The 27,364-nt window shown below is 40.2% G+C and overlaps 1 protein-coding gene across 3 annotated transcripts in view; it reads left to right on the top strand.

Moving 5' to 3' along the window:
- Window positions 1–27,364, top strand: part of SMAD9 (SMAD family member 9) — an 82,015-nt gene that overhangs the window by 44,012 nt on the left and 10,639 nt on the right. The window contains exons 3-7 of one of the 3 annotated variants that reach the window (XM_074330010.2): window positions 6,157–6,769; window positions 12,287–12,544; window positions 16,376–16,486; window positions 17,664–17,885; window positions 26,277–26,533. In XM_074330010.2, coding sequence (XP_074186111.1) covers window positions 6,358–6,769; window positions 12,287–12,544; window positions 16,376–16,486; window positions 17,664–17,885; window positions 26,277–26,533 — 1,260 coding nt within the window. In that variant the 5' untranslated portion in view covers window positions 6,157–6,357. The remainder of the gene's footprint in view (window positions 1–6,156; window positions 6,770–12,286; window positions 12,545–16,375; window positions 16,487–17,663; window positions 17,886–26,276; window positions 26,534–27,364) is intronic. The other 2 variants (XM_088793559.1, XM_088793560.1) reach the window with 2 other exon arrangements.

Here is a 27,364-nt window from a genome sequence, read left to right as displayed (position 1 = left end):
TTTTTTAATGTAAGTGGTTATAGCTATAAATTTCTCCCTTAACACTGCTTTTGCTGCATCTCATAAGTTTTGGTATGGTGTATTTTCTTTTTCATTTATCTCCAAGTGTTTTTTTTATTTCTCTTGTCATTTCTTCTGTGAGCTATTGCTTGTTTAAGAGTATATTGTTTAATTTCCGCAAATTTGCAAATTTTCCAGTTTTATTTCTGTTGTTGATTTCTAACTTCATCCTGTTGTGGTTGGAGAAGATACTTTGTACAAAACCTATCTTTTTAAGCCTTTTGATACTTGGGCGGCAAGATGGCTCAGTTGGTTAGAGTGCGAGCTCTTAACAACGAGGCTACTGGTTCAATTCCCACATGGGATGGTGGGCTGTGCCCCCTGAAACTAAAAATTAAAAACAGCGACTGGACTTGGAGCTGAGCTGTGCCCTCCACAACTAGATTGAAGGACAATGACTTGGAGCTAATGGGCTCTGGAGAAACACACTGTTCCCCAATATTCCCCAATACAAATTTAAAAATATAACTAACTAACTAAATAAATAAATTTATTGAGACTTAAGTTTGTGGCGTAACATATGGTCTACCCCAGAAAATGTCTCATGTGCACTTGAAATGATGTGTGTGCTATTGTTGTTGGGTAAAATGTTCTGTGTATGTCTATTAGAAATAGTTGTTTCATTGTGTTGTTTAAGTTTTCCATTTCCTTACTTGTCTTCTGTCTGTTCTATATATTATTGAGAGTGGGATATTGAAGTCTCCAATTCTTATGGTAGTGCTGTCTCTCCCTTCAGTTCTATCAGTTTTGCTTCATATATGTTTGCCAGTCTGAAGTGCGTAAATGTTTATAATTGTTATATATTCTTGCTGTATTGAGGTTTTAATTAATACATAATGTTCTTTATGTGTTGTAACCTTTTTTTGACAGTCTATTTTGTCTGATACTAGTATAATCACCCTGCCCTTTTTTGGTTGCTGTTTGCATGGAATATCTTTTCCATACTTCCATTTTCAGTCTATTTGTGTCTTTGGCTCTAAAGTGAGTCTCTTGTTGACAAAATATAGTTGGATCATGGGCTTTTACCCATTCTGCCAATCTCTGTCTATTATTTGGAGAGTTTAATCCATTTAGGTTTAAAATAATTAATGATAAGGAGGGACTTCTGCCATTTTGCTGTTTGTTTTATATGTACCTGATAGCTTTTGTCCCTTATTTCCTGCACTGTTGTCTTCTTTTGTTTTCTAGGTGAGGAGACAGATTCCTGGTGCTTTAATCTCTGCTATCTTACCAGAATCCACTGACTCTAGTTCTTTTTTTACAGCACTCGTCCAATAACTGATTTAGTCAGTTTTAATAGTCATCTATTCTTTGGTTTCTTCAGCTTGTTCTCCTTCTCTCTGTCACTTTCTCCTTTTTTTCTTCTTTCTAATTCAGTGGGTTTTTAAAAAAAAAAATCTTTTGGAGGTAACAGATTCTTTTAAGAATTTGAAAAAAAAATAATCTATGAATTATCTCGCTAGAAAAATCCATATATGCATAATCACCAAAATAAGCAGATAATTCAGAGGTCCATAGATGCCCTGATATCTCACCGTGTCCTTCTTGACTGGAGTCCCTATTAAAAGATGCATCTCTGTCATCTTTCTTTGTCACTATGGGCAGAAGACAGCAACCCTGTCACAAGATGCTCACTAGGAGACTGGTGAATGCGAACTGTCCTCTCTGAATACAGCCAGAAAAGCCTCTTTCCCAGAATATGAAATCATGCTACCATTTTCATGTTTATCCAGCTGCATGCCACTAAACTCATACATGTTTGAGGTAGTTATTTATACCTTACAATACAAACTTGTGATTGCTACTCATTTGGAATATGTAGGGATAACAGACTAGTTTAAGTGAGAACAATTTGAATTAATTAAATGTGTGTGTGTGTGTGTGTGTGTGTGTGTGTGTAAGCCTGGTTTCCTTTCAAGAAACCAGTATAGCAATAAAAAATAATACATATGTATGTATATGCCAGTAGTGATAATAACAGTCAACTATTTTCTAGATGGACATTCTTTCTTTGGGATCTCTTTTTACACTTTAAAAACACTTATTATTGTCATATTAATTATTGGTGTACAAAAGTGTTGCGAAAGTCAAGGAAACAATCTGGTCCTTTAAGGGAATTAAGTGTTTGTTTGGCAAGTGTTCCTTTCAAATTCTAAATTTGGTTAGTAAACTAAGTTTTATAGAGGCAATTGTAGCATTAACAGCAGCTGAGAGAGTCATGCAATCCCATGTGGCAGGTACAGCCAACAACCATGAGTCATGGAACCATTGCCCAGACAGACCCTCACAGTGAAGCTCAGCCCCTCTTGATCTGCAGATGAGGAAATAAGGTGGCCCAGAGAGACCACATGACTTGCTGAAGATCACACAGTTGATTTATAACAGGGATTCATACTTTTACTATAAAAGTGAGAATTTAACCATAAAAGATAATCAGAAAATTCTCCTAGTCCACCAAGTTAGTTTATTTTTTAACTGATTTAAGTCCCTCCAAGTACAGCGCAGTTGTCATTCCGGAATTCTCCCAGAACCCCCTGCATTGGCTGAGGACTCCTCCTAGACCACCGCCTGCATCTCTCTTCCATAGCTCTTGCTATATATTTTGTTTCGTTCTATTTTTGTACTTGTATAGGAATGGAGTAACTACAAGCAATATCAACATCCCTTCCTCCTATTTTTGCTACAGTTGAGTTTTAATGATCTCTGAGAGTGCTTTTTTTAAATTATTATGGTGAGCCTGGGCAGTGGTGTTTTCAGGATGTCATGGTAGGTTAAAGCATATAGTCTATGGGCGTTTAACTTATCTGACAGTGGAAAGCTGTCTGAGCCAGGCTGATACTACTGAACAAACTTGGGCGGGGTGGGGCCTGCACAGTTGATGGCAGAGTGATGGCCAGCTGGAGGTGAACAAGCACCCTTTGTTCTAGTAGCTAAAACATAGGAATGAGAATGGAATCACCTTTATGAACCTTAAACTGCTCCCTAGGCCAAATAGGGACTACTAACACACATAAGAACCTGAAACCTTAGTGATAGTGAGATTCCATCTTTGATTCATTTATTTTCTCTATTTAAACTATTATCAAACCTACAAACCAGAGTAGAGAATAATATTTTGAACATCTGTGTACCCACCAGTCATCTTTATTGTTATTTTCTATTCTCTTCCTTCCCTACCCAGAGGCCACTATTACGAATTTGGTGTCTGTTACTCTGAGATTCTACATTTGACTCCTTGGGGCTCCCTCCTGTGTATGGGGACAAGAGCTGTGTCTTGTGGCAATAAAATCATAGTTTTGGAGCCATTGTGAAACTTACAAAGATTTGAAATGTGGCAGTGAGATCAGACTGCAGAGCCAAAGTTTCTCAGACCCTGGATTCTTGACTACAGTTGACCCTTGAGTAAAATGGGTTTGAATTGCGCAGGTCCATATATCCATAGATATGTGGATATTGACTTTTTTCAATAAATACCTGTACTGTTTTCAATCTGTGGTTGGAAGTTCTCTGATTCATAAGGCCAACCGTATGTATTGATGTATACCATTTTTTTAGGTAGGGGACTTGATCATTCGTGGATTTTGGTATCCGTGTGGGGGTTGGAATGTCTTGGAACCAATTGCCCGTGGATACTGAGGGTTATTAAGTTTTTAGGAATCAAGATTTGTTTATAGATTTTTTGACTGGGGATGGGGGTTGGTGCCCCTGATCCCCTTGTTGTTCAAAGGTAAACTGTAGTTGGGATTTCTTCAAGGGACAGAGGGATGGCGGCCTCTGAAAGTCACTCATCGAGGTGAACCTCAAACAGACACAGTTTGAGGAACTGTATGGGTTAGGGTAGTGCTTTTCAAACTTTTTTTGGTTGTAACTCCTAATAATAAATAAATTTTGCATTGTGACCTTGACACATGCACATGTATACACACACAGAATATATAACTTCCGAATAAAAAGTTTTAATGAAATAATAGTTATTGTTTCTTTGTTAGTTACACTGCCATATAGTGTATTTTGTTATTTTTACAAAAGCATTGTCTTCCGATAAATCAATTTGCATAGCTATGAAACAACAACAAACTCTAGAGAACTGTTCTTTGTTTCTTGGAGCCAAAGTTTTTAAAAGGTATATTTAGTTTAACATTGCTGAACATTTTAATAAAAAGCCCTTTTCTACCACGGATCTAAGCTTGAAGATTTATGCTACAATTTACTAATAACAAATCCCATGTAAAACTAAGCAGAATTCAAAGCGCTGTTGGAATTTAGATGATTCTGTGTCATGCTACTTCTCCTCTTTAAGGCTCCCAACCCTCTGCAACCATTGCTTTGAGGCAGCCTGTCTAGATTAAGTAAACAGAACTTGAACACAGTGACTTAGCTATACTTTATTAATTCGTGGTTGTTAAGCCACAAAATCAACCTTTCCAAATAAAACTGAGTGTAAGTCAAACTGCCAAGTAAAAAAGAACAGCTATCAAGCCCTCAACTCTCCTTTTCACCATAGTTTACCTTTATGTAATGCTAAATGAAATGACGTGTTGCTTCATATGTATTAAATGTCATCAATTTTTGTGTACCCAGGCTGTCCTCCTCCTCGCATCAGGTGCCTGGTCTTGATCAATGTAGCAGGGGTGCATATAACACCTTTGTTCAAAGACGTTTATATAATTGGACTCAGAAAGATACAGTTTTTGCCTCTAGGGAAGCATAGGAGGAAATTATGTTTAATGTATATTAAACAAGCAGTAGTTGGAGATTATGAGCTAGACTGATTGCAAGATATGAAAAGGAGTCAGCTTGCTTCCAAATGTTAGCAACAGCCACTTTAAACATTAATAAGGTAGCTGGTTTCTAAAATCTGGGAAGAGAGGATTTTGTTTAAGCCAACTATTTTCACAAAAGAGGAAGTGCAGTTCTACCTGAGGAAATTTAAATGGGACTGTTGAATAACTAGGAAAGAATGTCTCTTTGGGACGAGAGGGCAAAGAAGAGTTCAGTGGATTTTCAGGCAGAATAACAAATGTGACAGCAGTACTTTCTGTGTACGCATTTATGTATGTGACTTTGTGTAACTTCTGCAAAAGAAGTTCTTAAACTTTGGTCTTACGACCTCTCCCCACTTTTAAGAATTACTGAGCATTCCGAAGAACCTTTGCTTATGTGGCTTATATCTATCAATTTTTATGATTTTAGGAACTAAGACTGAGAAATATAAAAATATTTCTTGATTCATTAAAAAAAATAATAAACCCATTATATACTAACAGGAACATATTTTTCTTTAAAAAGCTGTATTTTTCAAAAAATTCAGTGAGAAGAGTTATTGTTTTCTGTCTTTGCAAATTTCTTTGATGCCTGGTTTGATAGATGGCACTTGGATTCTCATACTCACTCCTGCATACAATCTATTGTGATATGTTGTTGGGTTGAAGTACATGAGGAAAATCTAGCACACACAGATAAGTAGTTGAGAAAGAGAGGAACTTGCAGCCCCTATGAAAGGGACTCCAGGACTCCAGGCGTCCTTGGGTCACACATTGAGAACCGCTATCCTATAAAGTAGTTTGGAAGAACATATGAGTGGTGAGATCATTAGCGATCCTAATTTTTTTTCATTTATATGTATTTTCTACAATGAAGATGGATTACTTATGCAAACTATAAATGAGAGAGGAAAAAGCATGAGTATGTTGAGGAAAGATTTTGGAGGCCTTAGAGACAGAGGCAGAGAAATTTGTATTTGGGAAACCAAGGAGACACTGTAATTTCTTAAATAGGAGAATGACCTGTTAAAAGTTGTATTTGGGAGTAAATAGATTAGAATTGGAAGAGAGAAGCTACTTTAGAGGTTGTTGCAGTAATCTAGGTTAGTGGAGAGGTGGGCCGTACCTCAGATATTGGTGGAAATGGAAAGTCTCAAAATCTGAAAGAAATTTTGAAAGCAGAAACACTAAGACTTGGGTCTAGGGAATAAAGGAGAGGGAAGAGTTTTCAAGTCTAAAACACTTGAAGAATATTTTCTCCCTTAGGTTCAACTGTAACCTTTTCTGAAAATTATCCTGAGTAAGCTGATTGAAGTCTTGTCTTGTGTTTCAGAGCTGGCCAGTCCATTCCAGGGCTTAGGAGAAAGTCAGCACGCTTCCCACCTCAAGACAGTCACGGTTACTACCAGAAGAAAAGGGGGACCTATGACATCCCTGGAGAGTTACCTGCCGCTCATTTCCCATAAGCCCTGCAGGCAGTGAAGGGCTGTCTGTCCAGTCGCTGTGTGTAGTGGACGCCTGCTGTCCACCTCTTATGCACTCCAGCACCCCCATCAGCTCCCTCTTCTCCTTCACCAGCCCAGCAGTGAAGAGACTGCTAGGCTGGAAGCAAGGAGATGAAGAGGAAAAGTGGGCGGAGAAGGCAGTAGACTCTCTAGTGAAGAAGCTAAAGAAGAAGAAAGGAGCCATGGACGAGCTGGAGAGGGCCCTGAGCTGTCCAGGGCAGCCCAGCAAATGTGTTACGATTCCCCGGTCCCTGGACGGGCGGCTGCAGGTATCCCACCGCAAGGGTTTGCCTCACGTTATTTATTGCCGAGTGTGGCGTTGGCCTGACCTCCAGTCTCACCATGAGTTGAAGCCCCTGGAATGCTGTGAGTTCCCCTTCGGCTCCAAGCAGAAAGAGGTGTGCATTAACCCCTACCACTACCGCCGGGTGGAGACACCAGGTGAGTTTTCTTCGCGATATCACGGTTTATTGTAAAAGTTAACAAGGTATGTCCCAGTTGATGGAGAGTCATGGGGTACAAGCAAGACAAGCACGCCTCCCCAGAGAGAGAGGGGTGGGGAGGGGAGGTTCAATGTTTAGGGTCTAATCCCAAATTCTATAGTCAGAAAAATCTGGAAAGAAGAATTTTCATTTCCGTATACTTGCAAGGTCTGTGTGATTTTTGAAAACTTCAGTTTTATTTTGATGTGTTTGGGAGTCATCATCATCATCATGCTTTTCCAGTTCTGGGGCCTTTGAAGGTCTCAATGTGGCCTCATATGATTAACTGTGAACAGTCAGCATCCTCCTCCCTGACTCCTCTCCCTCAACTCCACTGAACTGAGCTGAACTAAAATAGACAAGGTTTCTTGGCTGTCACTTTCCCCAAGCTCAGGTAAATGGAAGCATCTCATTTTTGGGTCTGAAAACAGCCTGTGAAAGAGTTGCTGGAAAGCCTCCGAGGACTGAAAGCAATGGAGGTTGGAGGACGATTGGTCATTGTTCTTCAATGTGGCTTTAAATATAGGAAAGTAACGCCCTAAAACTCTTCACGTTCCCAGGTGCATAAGCATGTGCAGACAGACATACAGTTCCCCCAGCCTCCCCTTTGGAGAAGTCTGGTATTGATCTTCATTCCTTCACACTGGCTGTATGTAGCAGTTTGATTGCATTTCTCTTTGGATGGTGTGTTGCTGCGGCTGTAGGGATGCAGTTGTTATTGGAGCTTCCCTGGTTGACCATCGGCCTCATTCCAGGAGACCTAAGGGCCAACCGGAGCTAGGGAAATGGCCACGTCCACTGAGACGGTTCTAAGGAAACAGCTGTGGTAGGAGTGCAGGCTGTGGTAGGAGTGCAGCCTGCCGCAGGGCTCCAGGCTTCAGTTAACCTTCCAGCAGGGCTTCGTGCCCGCCTATGACAGGCTTAGCGGGGCAACTTTTCAGGCTCCCATGTAGCCATCGTGTTGTAAAACTGTTGTCTAGGAAGTCACCTGCCAGGGTGTGAGTGCCTCTCAGTTACTTCATCCCGGGATTGAGTCCCTGTGCGAAACTGTGATGAGAAAGCCCCACTTTCCTGGTGAATCTGATACATTTTCCCCAGATTGTGTAGGTCTTTGCTTTCTTCCCTTCTTTCCTGCTTCTCTCTGGGCAGTCTTTCATACTTAAAAAAAAAAGAAAAAAGTCTTTAGTGTCTGAGTTTATGACAGAAACGACTTGATTCTTTCGTTGTTGTAAAGATTTGAGTTCTATTAAGCATTCAAAAAAAAAAAAATACACCGAACGAAAAAAGTGTTCATTAAGAAATCACATCTCTCTTCCTGAGTAGTAACGTGGTAAAAAGTATCTTGTAAAATGTATCTGAGTTTCCCTTTGAACACCTGAAAACCTAATTGTAAAGGATTATTTGATATTTTAGTTTTTCAAACTATGTAAGATTCTTTTAGGAATGATAGTGTAAATGTTTTTATGTATGGCAGGTAGATTTCATATCATTATATTTTAGGTTTGGGTTCCCAAAATGAAAGATGGGTAAAGATTGTATTTTTAAGATAATATTTAAGCCACACAGGTTTTTAAATTCCTAACTTGACTTTTTTAATAGAAAAATGAATTTTATGTGTAACTTTTTTGGCCATGTTTAAAGTAAATACCAGGGGTACCCAAAAATATGTATACACATGACTTGTATTCATCTTTACTTGTTGGCATATATTGAGTATTAAAATTTTAATAAGGTTTTCCTTTCTTAAAAATGCACATACATTTTTTTGGCACCCTCTGTATTTTGAGAACAATGAAGACGTCAATGTTAAGCAAGTCTGCTGGGTCCCCAGTTATTGTAAAGCTTATGTTTTGCCTGTGAAATCTCTCACGTTTTGACCTCGCATTTTAGGAACATGGAAGCGGCATTCTGATTTTCTTTTTACCCACAACCACTTAAGTAATATATTTCAGTCCTTCTCAAACTATCTGTGAAGGACCAGCTTTATTTTTTAAATCTCCAATCCTTCAAAAATTGATACTTTTACTAGGCAAATGAAATTTTAAAAAGACTTGCAAAATACATTTCTTTTTTTGTTATTAATTTCAACAGATATAAAATTACGCTGTCAAATTTCTGTTAAAGTTTCTAACCATTAATTCTCAGTTTCAATACTTGTACTGTCATAGACTGGCACCCAACAGTTGGTGAAGTGTCACCTGTCTTCAGGACACTCTGTGTGATACAGGTCTGGTAGAAGCTGTGCACAAATGTTTTTGTGGCACATAATGGTTTCACTCCACGTGACTGAAGGTGATATCAGGAGTGTAATTTCTCATTTATGCAAAATCCTCATATTCTATCAAAACCACATGATATTTGAGAAATACAGAAGCTTTCTTCAGCTCTGTCTTTCACCCACACATATACGCAGTAACTCCTTCCACTATTTTCCCCTATGTAACACTTATCTATTAAGGTAGTGTGGTTTTTAAAAGGAGGCATACAACTGAATAAATGTCTGTAAGCTCACTGAGTCATATCTGCAAGCAGCAGGTGAGATGTGGAAACAGAATTTAGTAATTAGGGGTAGTTACTCCTATAGATTAAATGCCTGTGTCCTCCCAAAATACATGTGTTGAAAACCTAATGCCTAAGGTGATGTTATTAGGAGGCGGGGCCTTTGGGAGGTGATTAGGTCATTAGGCCAGACCCTTATGAATGGGATTAGTGTCCTTACAAAGAGACCCCATAGGGCTGCCTGGCCCATCCACCATCCACCGTCCACCATGTGAGGACACAGTGAGAAGATGGGAATCTTCAACCCGGATGAGGGCTCCCACCAAAACCCCACCATGCATCACCCTCACCTCAGGCTTCCCAGCATCCAGGACTGTGAGAAACACATTCCTGTTGTTTATAAGCTACCCAGTCTCAGGTGTTTCTGTTATGGCAGCCCAAATGGACTAAGATAGCTATGTTTCTAGCAAAAGGATTTAAAAGTATGATCAGTGCAGATCTAAGGTAACTGAGTCAGTCTGGCCAAATTACTACCAGGAAGATACCATCAGTTTTCTTTACAAATACTCATTGCCTTTGGTTTTACCCAGATGGTAAAAATATATTATTATCAACTTTGTCTCAATAACGAAAAACATATTCTTTCCCTTCTTTGGTGCCTCAGTTCTGCAGAATGCAGAAGAAATAGAAGTCTGCATTCAGGAGGGTGTGCAGCATCATGTTTATCAGTGGTAGGAATACACTGTAGCTATCTCATATCAAAACTGAAGACACAGAGATTATTCAAATTCCTGTTCATCCAAAAAAAGGAAAATGATTGTTTATTTGAACTTTATTAACATTGTGATGAAGTGTTATTGAAAAGAAGCCATGTATCATTTACAGTCAGCCCCTCACTTTCAGACTATTCATGAGGCAACTCATCTTTTTATTCCTGCATATTCATAGGATACATAAAAGGAAATTCAGAGGCTTATTGTCCAGGTCAGTTTTGCATGTTGAGTGTTTATTCTCTAACGTCATAGGCAGTATATTCTTAAAGGAGGAAGAAATCATTTGTTTCTCTGCTACTCTCCCTTGTCGTGGTTTTGTTTGAAACTTTTCATTTACCTGTTTTGAGTTTATTTTCTACATGTAGAACTGAAAATTTTTGCTTGTTAAGAAAGAGACAACTGTATTATGGTAGGTAAATGGTAGACTTTGTGGTTGATATTATTGTTGTCTGTTTATTATTGCTGTCTGTTTACTTCATAACTTTTTATGAAATTTTTTTATCAGTACTTGCATGTGTTAAGAAATCAATAGTGTGATTGAAAACAAGAGCTACCTTATCCGTCTCCAGGAACAACCTCTTTTAATTATTCTTGCTTTGTCCTTGTCCTAGTTCCCTTTATTATTACTAAAAATCACGGAGGTAACTCTAGATAATATGCTTGTACATCCATTTCCAAATTTATATCACCTTTAGATAATTTCATTGACTAACATAAAAGATGAGGATTTAGCTAATTTATATTGCTTTCTTCCTCTTCTCAAACCTTAATATTTGTATTTTGGCTTATAGTTTATATTATTTTTTGGCAATTCTATTGGTCTCCATTGTGGGATTTGGGGATAAGAATTATTTTCCCTTAGAAGAGCACTGGTCCATTGCATTCTAGCTTCCAGCATTGGTGATGGAAAGTCGTAAGTCTGTTCGATTCTCATTTCTTTGTAGGTGACTTTGAGGTGATCCGCTGGGAGCCTTTAGAATATTCCAGTTGTCCTGATGTTTGAAATTCAAGATGGTATGACTAGGTTTGGATCTTCTTTCATTAATTGGATTGTGCACTCTGGCTCTCTTCAATCTGATGACATAGATCCTTCTATAGTTCTGGGAAATATTCTTCAGCTATTTCTTTGATCACTTCCTCCTCCTGTTTTCTTTGCATCTCTGTCTGCACTTACATTCGTCATAGGTTGCACCTCAACAACACTTATGGAATACCTTCTTTCCGCCAGGCATTGTGACACATTAGAAGAGAGTAGAAGCTACGAATGTCTGGACAATGCTTGACCTTGAGAAGCGCATCGATTCCTAAGTTTTTGTATAGAATTATGATCCAGAAAACTCGTGTTCTTTTTAAACTGTGAAACCCAGAAGGAACACAATAAAATGAACAGGCTTTATTTATACGTTCTCTATTACTGCTTACCTTTTATTTATTCACTTTTATTATTCCTCACTGTTTATCTTTTACTTAATAATCTTTAGTTGCCTTTAAATCTTTCTGGTAAAGACAGGTAGAATGTTTTTGCTTTTTGCTTTTTTTTTTGTAAGGAGGGCGCAGCTTACAGTGGCCCATGCGGGGATTAAACCAGCAACCTTCGTGTTATCAGCACCATGCTCTAACCAACTGAGCTAACCAGCTACCCCAAAGAATATTTTTGCTTTAGCAATATTACTGAGCCAAAAATTTAGTTTGGTCATCTAAATAATTCATCATGGTATCTGAAGGAAAAATATTTTGGGCATCACTTAGGGTTTTATTGAAACCTATTTTGCCTTTAAAAAAACCTAAACACTTTATTGGCAGAATCAAAGGAAGACGTGAGCTATTAGGTCATCAGAAAGGTATAGGGCAGCTCTGGTAATTTCTGTGGTAGGAATGAATAGGCACTTTCTCATTAGAGTGCTGACATCAGAATGCTTCTCCTGTAAGTTTTTTGTTAATTGTGACATTCTGCTTAAGATTCAGGCTGCAAGGACTGAAACCATTGTCTTAGCTTCATACATAAGCTCACTTTTTGGGAAGAGATGGTAAGACCTTAATTGACCATTTCACAATCAGCGCAAAGAATGGTGAAGCCGCACGTCCCAAAGGAAAAAGGGAGTTTTATCATCGAAAATGGACAGACAAAACCCAGCAAGTTTCCACTGTTTTATGCCAACGAGCCAACATTCACAGCTAACCTGCTCTTCCCTTTCTCGTTCTAGTGCTGCCACCTGTACTGGTGCCAAGACACAGCGAATATAACCCTCAGCTCAGCCTTCTGGCCAAGTTCCGCAGTGCCTCCCTCCACAGTGAGCCACTCATGCCGCACAACGCCACCTACCCTGATTCTTTCCAGCAGCCTCCGTGCTCTGCCTTCCCTCCCTCACCAGGGCAAGCGTTCCCGCAGTCCCCGTGCACAGCCAGCTACCCTCATTCCCCAGGAAGCCCTTCTGCGCCAGAGAGCCCCTATCAGCACTCAGGTCAGTACGAGCTGTCGGCCCACGTGGAACACAGCACAGTTATCTATGGTGTGACCATCATGATTAGGAACACTGTACCTTACGTTCATATAGGGCTTTAGAGTTCACGCGGCAAGCTCCTGTGGTCCCCTGGACCCTGCCCAGCCTGAGATGAACAGGGCTAGACCCACTCTGGAGCCGTGCTCTGGAGCCCCATGTCTTTGCTTTGCTTTCTGGTTCTGATCCTCTAGAAGCTCTCAAAAACGAAATGGATTTGAACAGCATCCATCCTGGGAATTTCCAGGGATTTTTTTTTTTTTTAAAGGCAGTAGCAATACTATTATATAAAAGACTTCTCTAAGCCGAGCAGGAAGATGTGGCCCGAGAGCAAGCAGTGTGAAGGATCAATGCGAGGCCTTTTCTTTGGCTGCCTCTTTCAACAATCAAAGGGAGCCCCTACCAACCAAAGATGTGTGCGTGTGTGTCCGTGGGGCAGAGGGAGGCCCCAGCTCCAGCCTGTGCGTTCCCCGTTTTCGCTATGGGAAGCCAGCACGGCTTCTTGAGGGTAGACCTAGACAATCCAGACTTGCTGAACTGAAAAAGTGTGTGGAAGGGAGAGGGCGAACCAAGCCCATTGTGATAAATGCATGGAACACCACACGTATAAAGTGGATATAAGTTAGAGAATGAAAAAAAGATTCTGTGTACCTCATGGGGGTGAGATAAAGAATATCCTGAGCTATCAGGTTCCTGAAAGCATGCAGACATGCATTTGGTGATCTGCCTCATTCATTTCTTCATATAGTCACTTGTTTAACAGATATTCATTGAACTCTCACTACATGCAAGCATTGCCTTAGGGTGCTGAAAGGAAAATTAAAAGATTAATAAAAATCGTCCCTGTCCTCAATTCGTAAAATGTGGGAAGACAAAGAAGGAGGTGCCCCTTTCTTTTAGAGTTAATTCAGTTCTTCCTTTTGCCCCCTCAGCAGTACATCTACTACTTTACATATACATCTACTGTTAAACTTACCACACTATTATGTAATTTCTTGTGTCTGCTTTCTCCATTCAGCTGTCAGTTGTCTTCTCTTGTATGTCTAGCACAGAGCCTAAAATGCGGAAGGTGCTCATTAGGTGATTACACAGGCATTTGGAACTTGGGAGTAGAGCTCAGAGTCATAGATACAGGTTTTATTGAGTCAGTAAGTAATGACTGGTCACCTGCTAAGTGTCAGGCGCTGTACTAGTGCTCAAGGTACAGTGATGATCGATTCCAGCAGTGGTCTCTGACCTTCCAGAGGCCATGACTATTGAGAACAATCATAAATAACAAAGTGTGATAAAGGCTGTAGCAGTCCAGGCTATTCATTATAAGGACTTGAACTCAAGAAGGGATGTGGGGATGGAAAGAAGGCGTTGAATTTGAGAAGGTAGAATTATCAGGACTTGATGTGGGATGAAGGCTGAGATGTGGCCCAGGGGTCGTTCATACAGAGCGGAGGAGATGGTTGAAATCTTCCAAGTGGCCGAACTCACTGAGAAAGGGACACAATAGAGAACTCATTTGAGGACAGAGCCCTAGTTAAGGGACAGGAGGATAATTATGTCGCACAATACATACAGAGGGTGCCAAAAAAATGTATACACATTTGTAGAAAGGAAAAAACTGTATTAAAGTTATGCTGATGGTAACCACTTTGAGCATCTCTTGTAATTGCAGAAGTAAAACGTGACTTGTAGTCATCTTTTGTTATCAGTATATCTTGAGTATTACAATTTTAATACAGTTTTTTCCTTTCTTAAAATGTATATACATTTTTTTGGCACCCTCTGTATTTACTTAAAACACATTTGTGCTATGAAGATTTTCTGTACTGACGTTGTGTTCCTGACTGGTTAAACTAACAGGTTGGTGGCTTTCTTCCCTCTCCCCTCCCATGAAAGACAGATCCCATCACTATGCAGAAGTTGGTTAGTTTCTCATGGTGGGAACAGCCCTTTTAATTCCAAAGAAAATAATTCTTCTCTGAATGATTAACAGCAAAATTCCAACCTGAATAACAGATCTATGGACAAAAAGGACTAGAAGGAACTTTTGAGTTTAACTGGTTCAGCGTCTTAACCTTTTTAAAACAACTTTATTGAAATATAATCCACATGTCATGCAATTCATCCATTTAAAGTGTGCAATTCCATGGCTTTTCGTGTATGATATTACATTTATAAAGTTGTGGTAAAATATACATCACACAAAATTTGCCATTTTAATCTTTTTTAAGTGTACCATCCTTTAAGTACATTCACAGTGTTAGGCAACCATCGCCACTATCTATTTCCAATTTCTTTTCATCACCCCAGAGACTCTACCCATTAAGCAATAGCTCCCCATTCCCTGCCTCCTTCCAGCCCCTGGTAACCTCTAACCCACTTTCTGTCTCTATGAATCTGCCTCTTCTAAGGCACCTCATGGAAATGGAATCATACCATATTTGTGCTCTTGTGTCTGGCTTATTTAACTTAGCACAGTGTTTTCCCAGTTCATCCATGTTGGAACACTTATCAGTTACTTCATTTTTTTAACTGCACAATATTCCATTACATGGATATACCACATTTAAAAAAATCTATTTATTAGTTTATGGATATGTGTGTTGTTTCCACCTTTTGGCTACTGTGAGTAATGCTGCTATGAACATTGATGTGCAAGTACCTGAGTCCCTGCTTCTAATTCCTTTGGGAATATGCCTGGGAGTTGAACTGCTGGATCATATAGTAACTCTGTATTCAGACCCTTCATTTTACAGATAGATTTACTCCAGGACCTGCAATAGGATCACCTTGCTTTATATCTTTTTCACCAGGGTTATAGTTCATTTTCTCACATGGAAATGCCTTATCCATGCTTATGAGGTGTGGTCAGCGGACCAGCTCAGTGCCTGTTAAAACATACTGGCTACATCCAACCCCTGATCTATAGACTCAGCATTTCTGGGGGTGAGGCTAGGAATCTGCATTTTTCACAAGTTCCGCTGGCGATTTTTATGCACACTTGAGTGTGAGAACTACTTGAATGGACAAGTCAACAAAGGCAGACTGATTCAAGCTTTTATGCTGTTGAAGTCCACTGCTAATATGATGAGGCCAAACTGACATTAGGAATGTATACAGAAAGAATCAGTTCTTCTGAGGTCCTCACTAAAGAGCTTTCCTTCTGCCTCAGGAGTTTTTATTGTGTTACGAATTCATTTCTGATAAGATATTATGTACTTGAATACATGCCATTTTTCTAACCATGATCACTATCTAATCATACAACTGAGATCTGGGGAGAAGAGCCCTGCTCAGCATGCCTTGGGCTCAAGGTTATAACCAGGTTTCAGCTGTTCTGTATTTTGGGGGCACGTTTTCAACCATCTCAGAGACAGAACATCCCTGTGGCCATTGTATTATACAGTCCATGGCAACAGAGGAACTGAAAATTCAGCTCATTTCAAAGAAGGTTTAGCTTTCTCTGTTTTGAAAGCCAGATGACAGACTCTTCTGCTCTTGAGAAAAGCTAGGAGAAGAGCTCCTAGATTTGAAAATCTTATCCTGAAGCCATTTGAACTCAATAATAATTTATAAGTCACAGGGAAAACTAATCAACCCTTTAGTGAGGAGCTTAGGACAACCCACTTCTCCTGTAGGACACTCTATGTCACTTCATAATACTTACTTATTATGTTACTGGTCTCTAGCAAAAACACTGTCCACCAAACCCAGGAGTTTAATGGCCAAAAAGATTGGATCAGAGTGTCTTTGTGTAGTTTTATCAGTTTGACATGCCTTTGTTTTACTGCTTTCTTTTAGTTGACACACCACCCCCGCCTTATCATGCCACAGAAGCCCCAGGGACCCAGAATGGCCGACCTGTAGCAGCCACAGCTGATAGTCATTTAGTGCTATCAATGCATAATGGAGGTAACTTTGCAGAAGAACAGCTAAATGTAGCTATTTTCCAAGAGTATTTCCTATTACCCTGAAACAAAACAAATCAAAACCAAACCGAAACAAAATGTGCTAGCCTGCTCTTTCGCAAGCGTTTTAAGGGACAGACAGCATGGCTTTGCATTTTAACTCCAGCATTCCTCAGTACCGTAGAGTAAATGTTTTATCATCCTGGTAACTAGAATACGTTAATTTTTTGTTTTAACCTAACATTTAGAATTTTGTAGTTCTTGATGTTTCGTGTGGAACTGAATTATTTAAGAAGTTAGCGATGTTGTCCCACTTGTGTTTTCACTGTCGATTTAGAGGGGTGTCTTTCATTTGGCTTGTAGGGGAAGCTCTTCGAAATAGATGTAAACAGGGTCTTTACGAAATATTATTTGTATCTGACAACAGGCTAGAAAAATACTGCTTCACTTTAATGTTCATACAAACCATGTGGCAATTCATATAAATGCAGATTTTGATCCAGTCGATCTGGGGCTGGGAAGAAGCTGCGTTCCTGACAAGCTCCCAGCGATGCATGGCTGCAGTTCCAGGAACCACACCGAGTGGGGGTGGGGGTCCAGAGGGGTTTACAGTATACTTAAAGTATCCCAGAGTGAATTCTTTCATAAGTTAAGAGCCTTTTGTCAATCAAATAACCCCCTAATTTGTTTTCTAAATTTGTATTTTGTGCATAAAGGAACACATGGGTGAGTCAGTAGGTTCTTAGAAAACGGTACTTTTGCTACAAGGATTCAGTTTGGCACAGTGGCAGTAATATTCTAGCTTTCACGTGGAGAGGTGAGGTGACCTGCCAACTTCCTTTTATCTGTGGTTCCTTTAGGGGTGATGAAGTGTACACAGATCTGTTCATAGCATTGTTTGCCCGACCCCCTCAATACTCATAAATTTATAGATGTACAAACTCTACATATATAGGGTGAGTCACTAGGCCTGTGGCCTCTATCAAAGGGGCGTTACCCGGATAAGCTCACCACAAAGTTTCCACGAAAGTAACAGCTTTGAAATGATGGCAAAGCAGCGAACTTGGTCTTGCAGCCAACTTCCTGCTTAACAGCATTAATCTAAGTGTCCCGATGCAATCAGGAGATGCGCAGCCCAGGCCCGACGGTAGTGATGTGCTGTCTGGTTCGTTCTCTTGCAGACTTCCGGCCGGTTTGCTACGAGGAGCCGCAGCACTGGTGCTCAGTCGCCTACTACGAACTGAATAACCGAGTTGGGGAGACGTTCCAGGCTTCCTCCCGAAGTGTGCTTATAGATGGATTCACAGACCCTTCAAATAACAGGAACAGATTCTGTCTTGGACTTCTTTCTAATGTAAACAGAAACTCAACAATAGAAAATACCAGGAGACACATAGGAAAGGGTAAAAGAAATATGTAATTTCTCTATATGTTCTTCTAAGCTAAAACCTGGAAATAGAAAGAAGCCATGTATTGGCACGTAAGCTAGTGGGATGACCGCAAGGCTGGTGAGCTGGGGAACCATGCTGGGTTACTGCTGGAGAACGCCCATGGGCTTCCAGCAGCTTAGCTTTTTAACGCTGAGATGGCATCTTCTGTGGGGTGACGTGGGTGGGTATTATGAAGACAAACAAGGTGATAAATATGAATGCAGGATGCAGTTATTGAATCAGCACAATATGAATGATTTTTGAGTTGCCTAAAGATAAGATAACTTCTGAAGAAGAGGCGTTCTGGCTGGCTGATTATTTACATAAGGTAGTGTTACCTTTGGAGACTTAGAAGCTAGGGAGTCCTGAATTATTTATGTTTGGAAGCGATTGGGGTTCTCCTGTGTTCAGGCATTGTTACAACAGCCCAGTGGGCACAGGCCTCACTGGGGTCTGGCCAGTGACGCTTTTGAAGCCTCTCTTACCGGTGTGATCGATGGTACTAAATCCCAGCTGACTGTGAGGCCTGGTTGAGGACCTTTAAATCATTTTATTTTAGAATAGTTGGTAGTGCCTGAGTGACCGCTGGTTGTCCACTATCATGTCAGATTGCTCCGGAATCACAGGTGTAAAGAACCTTCTGAGTCATTTGATCTTTTCCGTCCCCATCCAGCACCTGGGGAAGGAAGCCACACAAGACTTTTCTTTCAAATTTCCAGAGAAGACTTATTATTTCACTTGATGATTCATTCTAATATCTTTCCCAGCGTACCTCCTAAGTGTCTCCTGTTGTAGTTAACCTACAAGCCGTTGATTAGAAACAGGTTGAGTTCATTCATGGATGTTGACTCAATGGTGGCAGTTACTGTATGCTCCCACAGTGGCTTTGAGGTGAGTTACGAGAAACCTTGGCAGTGAAATGATAAATGAAAAATAGAAAATCAGAAACTAGGGGTGAAGGGGAGGAGAAGAATACAAGTGTGTCATCTGTGAGGGTTAGCATTGTGATTATGATTAAAATGTCACTCTGGGTTTTCTGACAGGGAGATCAGAAAACGGACACTCAATCTGTGATGTAATTTTTATGCCAAAGGGGGAAACATAGCTGTTCTTCATAGGAAATAATACTTTTACTTTGAATTTTTAAACAAATTTCTCAGGTGTGGTTTTACTTTCAAATGTTTTTTTGTGGTTTGTTTTTTTGTTTTTGTTTTTTTGTTTTTGGATAAGGATCTTCAAGTGCAATCTAAAGGCAGAGCATTAAAATGTAATGTCGTGGAGCTGTAGGGGGCTTGCAAGTTGGTCTATGTATTAGACGTCTGCTGATGATGCCACTTGGTCCAAGGATAGAATTGAATATTGAAGGAGTGTTGAATACATTCTAGGAAGCTTTCTGCAAATAGCTTGTTCTGGGTGCTCCTGACACAGGCATGGAGAATGGGTGTTTTGTGTTACTGGCTGAGAGCTAATCCACAGAGTTAAGAAACCACAGGAGGAAGAGCTTAAGAAAGCTTAACCAAATGCTCACCTGGATGGAAGGGGACTCCATCCTCACGTGGTCCCCACGACAAAGCCACAGTTTTCTCAGAAAGCTGCTTTGGAATGGCTTTAATGTGAGAAAAAAGGTTTTTTTTAGAGGAACTACAAGCCATACCATAAAGCATGGCAAAAAAAAAAAAAAAAAAAAAAAAAATGTTGGCTTGGAATGTTTTCTAAAGCAAGAACTCAGTCTTCTGTGAGGTCAGGGGACTGGTTTTCAGGTGCTCCTATGGATGATTTGGTTCAAAGCAGCATGGCTTCCAGCCTGAATAAGTTTATCTAGGAGTGCATTGCATCAATGCACTCCCAGATCAGGGAATAAATCAACTTGCTCTGTGGAGTTCATTAATAGAGATGCTTAGATTTCAGAGACACACGCTCATCACGTGATAATTTATTGAGCATCTACTTTTAGCCAGATTGTTGTGCCCCTAGGGATGCAGCAGTGGGAGTAAAACAAATTGAAAGCAAAACCATAAAAAAAAAAGACGAAAAATTCCTGCCTTCATGGATTATATATACAAAGGAAGGACAAACAAGAAATAATAGTATAATATGTCAAATCATAGCGTTTAGAGAAAAACAAAGGAGGGGAAGAGAAGAGGGAGGGTATGTAATAATTTAGGACAGAATAGCCAGCGAAGTCCTTCCTAAGAAGGTGACACGTGAGCAGGGAGCTAAAGAGGGAATGAGCAGTGCAGATATTTGGAGGAAAGTTCTCCAAGCAAAGGGAACAGCAGGTGCAAAGTCCCTGCAGCCTTCCTGCATACCAAGGGACAGCAGGACAGCCATGGTGATGGGACAGCGAGAGTAAGGAGTGGCGGAGTCCTAGAGGAGGAAGCAGAACGAGATCCTGTCTGTTTTGAGTGCTTTTGCTCTGACTCTCTGAAATGGGAAGAAAGATTAAGTTGAAGTGTTTATAGATCTGAGTTTTCACTTTAAAAGGATCTCCTGGCTGCTCTATTAACATTAAACTATTGGAGGGGGGCAAGGGTGGATGGTTTCTACCAAAAATAAATAAATAAAAAATTTTTTTTTAGCGCTAATGATGAGCCATTTCTCCCCTTGATGGTTTTCAATGAGCTTTGAGGCTACTTCCAGTATGTGTTTCTTGCCTCTTAAGTTAACTCCGATGGCTGGTCCTCCTAAGGAAGTTAATGCCACCACCCTCACAGCAGAGCATGTACTTTGAGCTGTATTTTCTCTAGCGGTGATGGTTTACGCTGACTCACTCACCCAAGGCTCTTTCACCCCACTTTCCATCTAATAATAGGACACCACACTGTGAGACGGTGGGGCTAGTACAAAGCATGTATTTGTAGCCTTGCAGCAGTTAGCTGGTGCAAAGGGAATTGAACCTATTACTGTGACCTCACTAGCAAAGTCTTTTAAATTGCCTTTAGCAAGTTAGTGCTAGCATACCAGAGGCTACCACTTAAATATCAGCGGCGATACCCCAAAGAACCTGGAACGCTGCATTCTAATATAAAGTCTATCGTATTCTTCTCTGAAGACCAGGCAAACCACTCGAACTCTTTCAAAGGACTGCTAGCTACCCCCACTGATTACCTCGTCTGTGTGAGGGATCCTGGTGTGCACTTGCATCTATTATTTTTATAGTCACCTTACAAGTTAGGTTTTCTTAGTCCCATTTCACAGATGTGAAAATTGAAGCTCAGAGTTCAGTAGCTGAAACATGGCCACACAAGTGATGCCAGGAATTTGCACCCTCCGCTCTGTCTCCCAGGCCCAGTTGCTCCCCTATGCGGGAGGGGAGGGCCCCTCCTGCCTTTTTGTTTTGGCCCCCCTCAGTATTGTTTGAAGAGCTCAATGTTCTGGCATGGAAGGAAAACACCCATCATATGCCACAGCAGTGGTGTGTCACAGTCCGCTTTGAGATATTGAAATGAGGCCCTACTAATAATAAAGGGCTTGAAGTTTATAATGATTTACTTTAAAAATGTAAATCAGAGATGATTTTATGTTTTCCTTAAAAAATATAGTCTAGAAAAGGAGTACTGCGCTGAGAGTTAGAATAATAAGGATCTTTATAGAAAAAAGAACTACTGACATAACAATACCGAGATGTGACTGCACAAAATAAAGCAAAGGTCATTTCCTGATGGTTTGGGAATGATGCAAGAGCCAGGCTAGGTCATGGGAGTGTAATACTTGCCTGCTTTTTTAGAGGGGCTTTTAGGATGGCCCTCATTTCCAAACAATTAGGAAAACCGCAGTTTCGTGTCGTTTTGAATTGACTGCATGAGCAGTGATATGCTCTTAAGATAACTGAGGTAGGATTGTGTTTCTTTGAAAGGCATGACTTAATATAATCAATAGTGCAGTCATCTCTGAGCACCTATGATCTGTGCTGTGACTGAAGTGAGCTCCTCTTACTAAGCCTGGAACAGAGTCTGGGTATGAAAATGACACTTGAGCAAGACGGGCACATTTTTCTTTTGCGGGTGTAGACAGGTTACACTTATCCTGTTAGATGTTCATTCTTCCCCTAGTTAGTGGGAGAAAGTCAGTAGTTATGATCATTTCTGAGGTATTAGCCCCAGTTATTGAATTCACTGAGGCAAACCAAAACCTTCCTGAAAAATCATCACATGTTTCAAATCATTGAATTGTTTTGGGGGTTAGTCTTTCACCTTGTTATGAATCTTTATTTTCTTGCCTATCTCAAGTTCTGTATAATTCCAATAATTCTTCCTGTTTTATGAAAGTAATTATCCAGGGGCCAGGCTTTGGTTTGTCAGTTCCTTGAAAAGAGGGTTTGCACTTCCTCAAGGTGATATTGCATTGCTTCCTTTCCCAATAGATTTAGGTTCTGTGTGTCAAAATGCTCTTTCTGAGCTACCTTGGAACATGTGTAAGGCTTCTCATTCTTAAAAAAAGCAAATCCTAAAGAAACTTTCAATATAATAGAATGTCATACTATTGCAGTCATTAAACTTGATGTTGCAGAATACTTAATATCATGAGAAAATGTTCACAATGTGTTAATAAATGAAAAAAATGAAAAGATCCTGTAGAGTATGATCCTAATTTTGCTTAAATGCACATAAAAAAAGGAAGATAGATAACAAATGTTAGCTTTGATTATTTCTGGGCTGTGGATTTGTGGCTGCTTTTTATTTTCAGTGTCTGCATTTTTCTAAACTTTCTCTAGTGGGCTTTCATGCTCAGGTGAGGATGGGGTGGGCGGGGGTGTGTGAGAGCTGTCCTATTGGCCGCAGCCCAGCCCCCCCCGCAAAGTCGCTGAGGTGTGAGTGGCACAGGTGGGGCACTCAGTGTAGGTCATTTGGGCCTAAACTCGCTTGTGCATCACATTGGCCGTAGAGGCTTAAATGTTTTTAAGTACAGATTTGGGGGACCCACAAAAGGGCATACAAAGGGGCGGCTTTGTATGAATTCGGAGCCCCTTTGTTAAAAGAAGTTACTGCCACCTGCTGGAGAAGTTTTGTAATAATCAACGTTTGCAAACCTAGGAAGACAGGTACACCCTGGCGGTGTGCGTGCGCAGCGGTAGAGACAGCCCTGTGAAGGGCCCACCTACATCCCCTGAACCAAAGCCCTGGTGTGCATCTGGAAATCTGTACTTTTATTTACTTTTTATTGATTGATTAAAACATTTTTTATTTTGGAAAATTTCAAATATACACAAAAGCACAATGTCGTGTAATGAATCTTCATATTATCATCTCCAGCTTCAGTAATGAGTCACGTTCTGTGCCATGCTTTTCCTCTATCCTCCATAATATTTCTACGAGAGTATTTTAAAGGCCATCTCAAACTTCCTACCCTTTCTCCCATATATTTGAGTACATGTCTACTTACATAAAGAATTTCTGAAAATATCATTACACACAGAAATACGCACTTTTGTAAACCTCCAGATGATCCTGATAATTAGCCAGATTTTAAAATAGTTGTGCAGAAAAGAGGGCAAGGGGCAGGTCCGTTGCAAGGTCCAGGGAAGGTGTTGAGTTGGTGCAAGTAAGTTTAGGGTGTTTTCTAAGGAGAGGGGAAAGGCCTCAGTCTGAGTGGGCGGTGGGGTAAAGAAATCTGCTTTCTGCAGTGCTATTTTTCCCTCGCTCCCAGTCAGGACGGGATCCATTCACATTCCTTCCACTTTGGGACACTGATTTCCTCCTCTGACTCTTAGTAGATTCCAGAGCATCGGAACCCTCCCAGCAGCCTAATTAACCTGCCCGCCTCCCAGTTTCCGCTCTGTCATTTAAGGCAAGGGGACTAAAAGGGAGCACACTTGCAGCCAGACACAGCAGATCCAAATCCAACCAAGATGTGTCCGGTCCTAATTACGCACAATACAGGACCCCCAAGTCCCTAATCTCAGGACAGGTGGCTGGCAGTCACACACAAAAGGAAAGCTCAGATAAAGTAAGATGCGTCCCAAGAAGAGAGGTAGTCCAAGGTGCGGTTAGAACTTGCCTGAAGACTACACTGCCTCGGTTCTCTTCGTCATCTCAGATAGCACTTGCTTTGGTCATTTATCCTTACTGCTACTGATCTCTATGGCGACCTAGAATCTAATACTGGGGGTGCCAAAAAGTGTTACACATTTTAAGAGATGTTATCTATGTGTTACTTTTCGAAGTTGAATTGAATTACAGTAGCAACGTGTGTGTGACGTTTGCTCAAAAGATGGTGTTAATCAAAAGAACGCTAACGTCATTCATTGTATTACAACTTTAATAGTATTTTTCCTTTCTTAAAATATGTATACATTTTTTTTGGCACTCTCTGTACATATGGTTTAAAGCCACCATTTTGGCCTATCATATGACTACAAATAAAATCACTTGCCTACTTGACCCTTTTTTTAGATGCTGCTGTCTCTAGCCAAAGCCTGCCTCCTTCCCATTTGGGTTGAATTCTATCCTTATCCTGGTACTCAGAGCCCGCCCAGGTTTCCACATGCTCATCCCCTTGGCTCTGTCCCTCTGCTGGTTCAGGATGCTAGGCTACCACCTACTTCCCAGGCTCCTCTCTGCTTTGTTATTCTGCCAACTGTGCTATGGTTTCCGATAAGACTAACAGGATTGAAAATCATTCCCTAAATAAAGACTGGTCAGATAAGAAATCTTATCTATTCTACTTAATAGGTTTGGGAGGATTATATATTTGAAGGTCATTCAAATCAAATACACACTAAACACTTAGCAGCCCCACTGTCTGGCTGTTTCACTCCCTGCTGCTACCCGGCTTTTGAAACATCACAAGCACCACAGAGGCAGGCCCTCCCCTGGGAGTTCACAGGGTTTCGTGGTACCCCTTCCTCACCTCTAACATGTCAGTCCCGCCAAGTAACTCTGTCCCAGCCAATGAGGACCATCCTTCTGCCTACCCCTCAGGGCCTGGGCCATGGGTATCAGACCCCAGGCCATTCAGGGAGAGTGAATAATGGAAATGAGAAAGGAAAGGGAGAGGCTGAGAGAAGGGCAGGAGACCTCTGATCTGGGAAGGGAGGCAGAAACCTTGGCCTGAGTATCAAGAGCTGTGCTTTACCTATATGGCTCTAGATCAATTTCTTCCAAGTGATGTGATTGGAATACATAATCCTGAAAATTATTCTTTTCTAAAATTGTATTAAGGGAAAGAAGTTGGGAATGGGAAACAAAAACGGTGGCAGGTAGTCACATAAAATGCCTCCAGTGCTACTTAGAACCTGACAAGAAAACTGAGCGGCTATCTCAGCAATGGCTCCTAAATGCAAACTTATGCAAATTTGGGTCTCAGAACCCCAGAGGTCTATAAATTCTATTTAACATTTTGTATTTTCATTTTGAGGAGATCCAAAATATATCACTGGATGTATATTCCGGTTCATTTCTACGAACACCTTGTAACTGCAGGGTGATTGTATTTACAATCATGTTGACAACAAGTAGTGGCGAATTTTGCTTCCGCTAAAAGGTTGGAGGGAAACTATTCTGGTGTTTAATACTCACTGGACTAGAACTTCTTCATTTTATCTAACCCCAGTCCCTTGCTATAAATTTCTGTTGAATCTCAAACCCAGACATTTGGAGGGAAAGAATCAACTCAAATTTAATTTGGAATAAAAGTAGTGTGAGCAGCAGCGTTCTCAGGATGCTCATTTTTGCCTTTTAACTCCAAGAATGTGAGATGAAGTAACAAGCTACATTTTGATTGTCTATATCTGAAAATGTGGCAAGAATTTCATTGTTCATAAATAAAAAAAAGGCATATGTCTGTGATCTATATTAGTAGGTGATAAGCTTTAAAATGAATTAGGTCTCTTTGAGGTATTTATTGAGAAGTGGATTTATAATTGTTGGCAAAATAAAATTTAAACTTCATTGTTTCCTCTGAAGTGAGTTTAGTATATACACATAAGTAGCATTTTCTACCTATGTCCAGTATTAATCTTTTTATTTATATATATGTCTGAAGGACTATTTGATGTTTTCTGCATCATGTGTTTATTTTGTATCTGCTGTTATGAGCTCTTGCTTTTAGAATGAATGAGCGTGAGATTGAGAAAGTAATGGAAGGAGTAGTACATATATGAGAGCCCACTTATTTGTTCTTGGCAACGATTGTAAACATGGGTTGCAATCTACTCTTAAATGGACTCATGGAAAAAACACAGATTATAATGAAAATGAGTCAGCATTTGGGTCACACATCCTACTATTCTATTGGTGATCATTAAAATTAACCTCACAGTTGATAGTCACATCTTTTGTGGTTACAGAGGTCAGTTAGAAGAGAATGGTGTTGCATCTGAGCTAAAGGTGGTGCTGGTGTTTGAAGACTGTTTTTGCCTCATAGGTGTGCATTTATATTACGTCGGGGGAGAGGTTTATGCCGAGTGTGTGAGTGACAGCAGCATCTTTGTTCAGAGCCGGAACTGCAACTATCAACATGGCTTCCACCCAGCCACAGTCTGCAAGATCCCCAGTGGCTGCAGCCTCAAGGTCTTCAACAACCAGCTCTTTGCTCAGCTACTTGCTCAGTCAGTTCACCATGGATTTGAAGTCGTCTATGAGCTAACTAAGATGTGCACTATCCGGATGAGTTTTGTTAAGGTAAGGAGTGCTTGTCCCAGATTGTAAGACGCAAAATGGAAAACAAAACCAAAAGCACTCTTTGGTAGATGTTGCAGTTATACAGCCAGTTCAGGTAGACAACAATTTTTTTTGCAAGTCTATGTAATTGTCTTTAGGAAGAGCTTCTCTATGAGTATGAGTTCTCCTGGTTAGCAATTATTAGAAAATTCTTAAGCATAATACTTTTGGAGGAAAAGCAAGTTAAGGTAGTGACCTGATTTTTTTTTTTAATGCATAAGATAAAGTGACACTCATACTTTTATTTTGACATTCAGTATTACTTTATGTTAATTTCAGGTGCACAGCATAGTGGTTCGACATTTATATAATTTATATAATTTGCAAAGTGATCCCCCTGACTAGTCTAGTACACACCTGGCACTATACATAGTTATTACATTATTGACTATATTCCCTAGGCTTTACTTTACATCCACATGACGATTTTATAACTACCAATTTGTATTTTTTAATTCCGTCACTTTTTTCACTCTGTTCCTCAATCCCCTTTCACTTATCACCCCAATAAATCTAGTGCACATCTGATACCATACATTGTTATTATAGTATTATTGACTATATTCCTTATGCTATAACCTACATTCCCCAAGACTACTAATTAACAACCAATTTGTACTTCTCAATTCCTTCCCTTTTCTCACCCACCCCAATGCCCCAATGCATCTGGCAACCATCAAAATGTTCTCTGCATGTATAAGTTTGTTTCTGTTTTGTTTGTTTATTTATTTTGTTTTTTAGATTCCATTTATAAGTGAAATCATATGACATTTGTCTTCCTCTGTCTGACTT

Source organism: Rhinolophus sinicus, chromosome 16 (assembly GCF_057876585.1).
Source record: "Rhinolophus sinicus isolate RSI-liver-muscle chromosome 16, RSI-T2T, whole genome shotgun sequence".
Lineage (NCBI taxonomy): Eukaryota > Metazoa > Chordata > Mammalia > Chiroptera > Rhinolophidae > Rhinolophus > Rhinolophus sinicus.
Note: the sequence above shows the minus strand (reverse complement) of the source record. Positions and strands in the feature narration are given on the sequence as shown.